The following is a 7,880-nucleotide window of genomic DNA, read 5'->3' on the forward strand; positions in this document are numbered from 1 at the left end:
AGCACAGTTTTCAAATCTGTAAAGAAGAAACTTAACCAATTCACTATGTATATCAGAGTAAATGAAAGCCTATCATGAGGTAGTTGGATAGGACAAAACAGATTCATCAGCTCTTAAGATTTTCTGCAGAATTTCAAATATATAAAACAAGATGTCAATAATATATATATATATATATATATATATATATATATATTATAAGAAGGAATTAAAAAAAAATTCACATATATTTCACTTTTCCTGTAAAAATGAGATAGATGATGCAGCATGTTTAGTGACAATAACTATGAATGTATTATATAGTTGAAAGTATCAAATAAGCAGCTGAGTTTCCAGCACATATTGTACAATATCCTTGATCCACAATTATACATCTTGTTGTATCCAGTTGTGCAGCTGGATATCAAATAATACATTTACTGAAAAAATTATAAATAATTACTATATATAAAATAGCATAATTAGATAAATATAAAGAATTAAATACTTGAGGAAACAACCAAATAGTGGAAATAATGAACACATTTTATTAGCATTTATAAATAGAAAACATACAATGCTATTTTATTATTATAAAATAAATTCTCAATTTTTTAAAATTTATTATTACACAGCAACATATTTTCTGAAAAAGTGAAAGATCTGACCAGGCACTTCGTTTACAACAAGCTTTAAAAAAGTAATCTGTCTGCTGAAAAAATGTTTTTTAAAGTGACAATTATAATAATAAAAAAAAATCACTCACTTTAATTCTTACAGTTTAATGGAATTTTTAATGTTATTTCAGACTGAAAATTATATAATCTAATGGTTTATCTGTGAAAGTATAAAATAACTGCATTATAGAAAATTAGAGAGAGAAATATATTTAGTGAGAGAACTGAAAGAATTAAAAGTTGAAATAAACCAATCAAAAAGAAAATTATTTATATGCTTCAGTGTTTTCATCCTGTTATAAGAGAAAAAATTACTTTCCAATTTTTTTAACAAGTTAACATTTTAAGTATAGTTTGTTAAATTTATTAAATAATAATATTTAGTTCAATAAAAAAAAATTTACATGAGAGAGAATTATAAATAAAATTTAGATCTCCAAAATCAGCTTCTTTCACAGAAATATTATATGAATAAGAACAAATTCAATAAAAATAAATTTTAAAAATAGCAGATAATGATGCTATAATTCCATGATGATCCATATTTGTTTCGTCCCCTGATAAGTAATTAATCCACTGTTTTGCAAATTTCACATTCTGTTTCTGCTTTTTAATACTGGTTTACTGTTTATATATCAACTTATAGCATTAAATAGAAAAATATTTTTCAAAGTCAAAATATTTTTGACAAAGTATTATTTGCTAAATATTTGAGAGTATTAAATGCATATAAGCAGAAGCTATTATAAATTTTCCTTTTTAAAATTCCTACTTGAACTATGACATAATACATTCAAAGAGAATTTACAAATTCAGTTATTTTAAATAAATACGCTTTTTAAACAAATTATTTGTTTAATTGATTTGTCTAAATTTATTATAAAAACATATCATAGAGAGATATTGCACTTTTTAAAGACAATATAAAGATAAGAAACACAATGTAAATATTCTCAAAAACATAGGATTATATAAAATTATACAAAAGAAATTGTATATAATGTTTCATTTCAAATTTATTTTCTCGCTATCTATTTATGTTCAACCTAATTACATACACATAATTCTATCCCTTAAACTATAAACATTCTGATTGTTGTTCCAAAGGCAGTTTAAAAGATGTACAATATTTATTTAAATATAATTGTGCAAATGACTGTAAATTTAACAACCATTCAGTATTTTTATTATGAAAAACAGCAAAAACCTCTTGATATTTCATATATAGTCTTAAAAAATTATTATTTATATTTCAAACTTTAAACAAAACAAAAAATAGTAAACTGTCAATTTCTAAAATGAGAAAAATGTTTACTTAGAAATAAAAAAATTGTAATTTAGATTTTGTAAATAAGAACCATGTAAAAAATATATCTGCGCAATTTATGAAATATTTAGTACAAAATAACAAATATCAATGCATGGTAAAATGCAATATTTAAAAGAAATTAAACAAAAATCATAGTTACACTAAAGAAATTCTTATTACAGTTCCAAGCATCCAATAAATGATTAAGTACATATGTAAATGATAAAGTATTCTGCAATACTTCGAGAAAATCAAAGACAATGTTTTGAGTTCCTTAGAATAACTCTTTTAGAAAACTGAAGGAATAATACTGTGCACAGGATCTCACAACAGCAAGTATATTTCAAAACAAGATTTTCAAAAATGCTTTATAAAATTTCTTGAAATGCTGTCTAGAGATTGTACAAAATTTAAAACTGCAAGCAGAAAATCTAAAAAAAAAAAAAAAAAAAAAAAAGAGAGAGAGAAAGAGAGAGAGAGATTGGGATGACTAGAATACTGAAAACTTCTGCAAGCTTTACAGAGTTCTGCAGATGGATAAATGTTCATTAAAGTTTTCACCAAGCCTTCAGTTAGCAACTTTAAACCTGAATAGGTGTTTCAACTTCTAGCGAAACTGGTTCTTTAACAGAAGACTTTGCCAAAGGTTGCATGGCTATTGCATTAGGAGAGGTTTCTGTAGTTTCATCATTGGTATTCCATCCAGCATTTTCAGCCTTGATGTGTTTCTGCAGTTCTTCCTCCTAAAGAAAAAAATGATCAAAATAGAGAATAAAAGTTTCTCAAAAGACATGTATTTTTATTTTTATATTACAAGAGCCATGCTTTTTCAAACTCTTATAAACCATAAAAAAAAAGAGCAAAATTAATTTATTACCAAAAGTTATGTGAAAACATGATAACTTTACAACAATGTTGTGAAGATTTAGGTACTTATCATATCAGTGAAAAAATATACAATCCCTTCTTTAAAAAATGTTGCCACCAGTAATGTGACATGGGCTTTCACGTTGCTTTGAAGATCCCCTGTAGTTAGGGAGATTTGATTCAAAATGTTCAGTGTTTACTCATTCTTTAGTGAATTTCTGCTGCATTATTTTTTGTACTTAAAGAAAACAAATAATGCTAAATAACTCACACATAGGAGAGCATCAATTCTACCAACCATTCTATCGAGAGCTCAGTTCAAACTGGTGCACTAACATGGGCAATAGCAGATGCTATGTTTACAGATATGCACAGTTGTCCACCATGCATTTGCATTTTCTACTATTTTTCTGTTTGTTTAGTAGGTTGACCAGAAGTTGAAAAAAAAAAGTCCCTCATGCATCATAAATTAATATATATACAATTAAAAATTGGTTCTAGAGAGACAAGTAATACATAAATCAAACAAAACAGTTAATAAAACAAATTAGAGAGATATTTATTTATTGCCTGAATTAAGAATGCTGAAGTAAAACTTTAAAATAGTGAAATTATTTTTTGTCATAAATAACATACTGTTGCTTGAATATGGATTCAAAGAACAAGATATATATTTTTTTTCTAATACAATTTTTAGAAATGAGTAAACATTTTATAACTGTAAAGATTTTAAAAATTCAATGAAAGAGAAATTGAATTTATAACTAAGCATCTTAAAATAGAAATGACTTGTTACTATTTAAGTAGAAAAACAGCTTCATTGATTTATAACTTCAAATTAGTTATTTCCATGCCAAAAAAAAACATTATACATAAAATATTGAAAGTATTTCAAAATTTAAAATATTTTCTGAAACTTACTAGATGCAGGTATTCTTGACATAATCAGAATATATAATTACCTCTGAATCCAAATCAGAGGTAAATAGTTGCATCAATTACAGGGGCTCAAATTCTTTCTCAAAAATTCAGAAAAATGACAAAATTGGTTTTAAATTCTATTTGTCCTATTCCAAAAATAAGCAATTGATTGCCTCAGCTAATGAGTTCAAATACAGAGGAATAAATTTTGTAGGGATTCTTAGATGCAGTATGCTTTGGACTCGGTTCTCTTCTCCCAGGCTTCTTAAACTATATATTATTTTTAATTTAATATTTACATAAAATTTGTACATAACAAATGTTAAAACAAACTGAAGCAACAAAACACTTGATAGCAGGTCAAATTCAAAAGATTTCAGTATCTTGCTTATAAATAAATGTTAAAGAAACTTTAACGAACATAAAAATGAAAAAGCTATTAAACTTTTTTTATTTGCCAGGACCAGTGGCTTATGGTTAATCAACCAGTTATGAAAGATCATACTGATTCTGTAAGCAAATTTAAAAACATGAAAAATACCTGGAGGATATGAAGAAAGAACCCAGAATAGCCAAAGTAATTTCCATGAAACCATAATGGAACAGTAGTGTATCCTTAATACTCAAGAAAAATCCAAAACAGGAATCAGATATCAATCCAATTTTAGAGAAAATAAATTGGACAGATTGACCATCTTGGCAAGCATTTACTCCAGAAAGTTTAATCATAAAATGATACTTGGCTCCTTGAGACTTCTTAATATTTAAAGGATCATAATGAAGTCTGAATATATAATTGAAGGAACTGGAGAAATCTGTGCCCAAAGCTGCAACAGGACCTTTGAATATTGAGAAAGACCTTGTCCATAATTCCTGGCCTTGGCAACCTAGCGATAAAAATTTGAGACCCAAATTACTCAAAAATCTTGGCAATACACTCATAAGGACTCGTATTGCAACATTTATTCTAGAACACTTGAAAGTTCTCTCTTGGGGGCTATAAAAGCAACGTTACGAAGATGAGAGTAGTCAATTGAAGTGAGCTCAAGGAGTAGATGATAGTCAAGTGAAGCCTCTCTTGGAGAATTAATCTCCAGCAAGTTCTCTCTGAGCCCTGTTATGGTTTTTTGGGATACAGCTAGTATGCTGCTATCTACAGCTTTGTGTATGCTTTGTTTCTGTTTAGTTAATTGTGTTTTTATATAGAATAAAGTGTAATTACCCCTTACTAAGCCTGTTGAACATTTCACAAACACCCACTGGATGGATTTGGGATATTTTTCATAAAAATATTTTTTAGAATATAATTTTTAAAAATCTAAATTTTTAAGATATCAAAATATATATGAAATTAATTTATCTATACAAATTTCTGAACAGTTAAACTACAAATATGCATTAAATAAATGATAATTTACTCGTGAGAATATATATACATTTAAATCATTATATTAAAATTATTTATACATTAAATATGCATTCACCTCCTTTATAATCTTTTCACACTGGTCTATTTCATATTGAAACTTTGGTGATGTGATTCCAAGAAACCATGCTAAATTTTCTCCTAAGAAATCACACACTGAAAAAGAATTCACAAACTTGTAATCAAAAAATAAACATAAAAAGAAAAAAAAACTTATATTCTTTATAAAAAGTTAAGTATATTACATATAATGAAGTCTTAAAACACTACAGATATTTTTTATAAAATAATTAAAGATCATATTAAAGCACACACACACACACACACTAACAGGTTTACCAGCATATTATATCAAATTCTAAATCTTTTATAATATTAGTTCAAAAAATAATTCTTATTTTTATAATTCTTTAAAAATTCTCATACAGAAACCAAATTTATTTCAATTTGAAACTGTACCTGCAAGAGCTTGCGAGCCCATCCACCAGAACATGTAACCAAAATATGGAATCCATGGTAAAGTTTTCTAAAAGAAATTAATAAAATATTAGAAACATGCTCATGTTTAATGCTCAAATACAATAGAAATCCTGGAAAATCAGAGTTCCTATGGTCCAAAGGTCTATAACATGCCAAATATAAGGAATTCGTATCATTTGATTTCCTGTATTACATGCCAAATACTATTTTTTTTAAGCCAAAAGCATACATATGTTATATACATTAAAGATATTTAATATGATTTAACACAGAAAATAATTGTTACTGTATTTTGAATTATTTCAAGCAATGTTAGTTGACATTTAATGCATTTCTTTTCAAAAATTCCCATACAGAATTATTTTTTCTAACCATTTTATATAATGAATAATATATTAATAGAATTACAGTTATTTCTAACAATATGCTTCATTTAAAAAAAAAAAAACAGTATGTTTACAGAAAAATCGATCTTTAAACAGTTAATGACATAATATATTTCCTAATATCCATTCAACAATTTAAAAAAACAATTTTAACAAATCACCAATTTCTTCACCTATCTTAAAACATTTTAAATAAAATACAGCATTTTATAAAGACATTGATTAACAAAATATCTTGCTTTTAAAAAGAGCCCTAACATTTCAAGATATTTGTTTACTATATCCAATGTCTATATTATTTTAAATATTCAAATTTCATACAAAAATATTTATTTTAGAAAAAAGCATGAGTTTAAAAAAAAAAAAAACTTCATACAGAAAATAAAATGATTATCATTAAAATAAAAATAATAAAAGTTACAAGTTTTTAAAAATGACATAAGCATATGGTATTAGCAAGCCTATGTTTATTGTATTTAGTATTTTAACATGCACAACAATTTATTTATTTGGCACCATTTTATGATGTTCCTAAAAAGATGCTTTTTTTTTTTCTCAAATCATCAATATCATACAATTTAATGATAATATAAGAAAAAAATTAAATACTTTATTACAGATTACTATTTTTTCAAAATTTTGCCAAATGACATTAAAGAAAACCAGCATTTCATCCAAATTCCTTTTATCAGGTACTCTATGATCTCAAACAAAGAAATATCATATTATCTAATAATGATTATATACATATATAATGTACTTCCTAATCACAGAATACAAAATTCTATGATTTAATGAAACATGTCGCTTGTCCCCTATTATTTTTATATAATATTTTATTTAATTTTATTCACTTAGCAAGTTCAAAGGAACACATTCGGGAGAATTGATATCTGTGTTACTGTAAATCAATTTTCGCAATCATATCAAAAACAAAACATGAATGGGAAAAAATCAATCGAAAGCACCCCAAAATTGAATACTTTCGCATTACAATTAAATGATATTTGAGTCTTACAGGATCTATTAAAGGTTGAGTATCTTTAGCTGAATCATCAACTTCATCTTCATCGGTACTGTATTCTTCCAATATTCCGTCACTAAAATAAACTAATCGCTTGGGAGCTTTCTTCCTTTGCAATTCTGTCAAATTTATTTCAGTAAATGAGGATGAATCACCAGAGCTCTGTAATAACATAAAAAAAGTCACTAACCTACAATAGAAACATATTGAATTATTCCAATCACAAATATGCTACTTACGTGAACCATTTTAACCCTAAATTAATTAAAATTTCTAAACAGAATTTTTTCTAGAGCCAGATTTATTTATTCACATTTGACATGAATAAATAATTACAATTATGAAAACAAAACCATTTGTAGTTAAAGTTGAAGTCGAAGATTGATTTTTATTATCTTATGCTGCAAAATAAAATAGGCTTTGCCAGTGCAATCGTCTCATCAAGATGGATCCGTAAACCATACACAACACATCACCCCCATAGTTCTTTGAACAAAGATAGTTTAAATAAATTTGTTCTTAGGAGAAAATTCAGAGCAGCCAATGAAGTTTTCTTGTTGAATGATGAAATATGACTAGCGATGCATAATCCACGATTTTTTGAATAACAAATAATATTGCTATAGTTATTTTTAAATATGCGTTCCAAATATCTGTTATTTCAATCATATTATTAATTAAAAATTATTACTTAATATTAAATATAAAATGTATTAATTGTAATTAATACTTAATTTACTAATTTAATTAACGTGTGATTGAATTAATTTATCTGTTTCAGCTTACTTCTTAATTTTTTTTTCTCAAAACG

The 7,880-nt window shown here is 25.9% G+C and overlaps 1 protein-coding gene across 1 annotated transcript; it reads right to left on the reverse strand.

Annotated features, from left to right (window-relative positions):
• Positions 1-512: 512 nt before the first annotated feature.
• LOC129962126 (protein FAM177A1-like) lies at positions 513-7,456 on the reverse strand. Its single transcript, XM_056075864.1, has 5 exons — positions 7,309-7,456; positions 7,064-7,231; positions 5,639-5,705; positions 5,238-5,335; positions 513-2,708 (listed from the first exon to the last, which is right to left on the reverse strand). Exons 1-5 carry the CDS (start codon positions 7,315-7,317, stop codon positions 2,547-2,549), a joined length of 504 nt encoding a protein of 167 aa, XP_055931839.1. The 5' UTR covers positions 7,318-7,456; the 3' UTR covers positions 513-2,546.
• Between the last annotated feature and the right edge of the window lie 424 nt (positions 7,457-7,880).

This window comes from Argiope bruennichi, chromosome 2 (genome assembly GCF_947563725.1).
Source record: "Argiope bruennichi chromosome 2, qqArgBrue1.1, whole genome shotgun sequence".
In the NCBI taxonomy this organism is placed as follows: Eukaryota; Metazoa; Arthropoda; class Arachnida; order Araneae; family Araneidae; genus Argiope; species Argiope bruennichi.

Coding starts and splice junctions, on each gene's coding strand:
- LOC129962126 (XM_056075864.1), bottom strand. Junction 5,706..7,063: donor CTCAACCTTTAATAGATCCT/GTAAGACTCAAA, acceptor AATTTCTTTTAG/AAAACTTTACCATGGATTCC. Junction 5,336..5,638: donor GGGCTCGCAAGCTCTTGCAG/GTACAGTTTCAA, acceptor ATTCTTTTTCAG/TGTGTGATTTCTTAGGAGAA.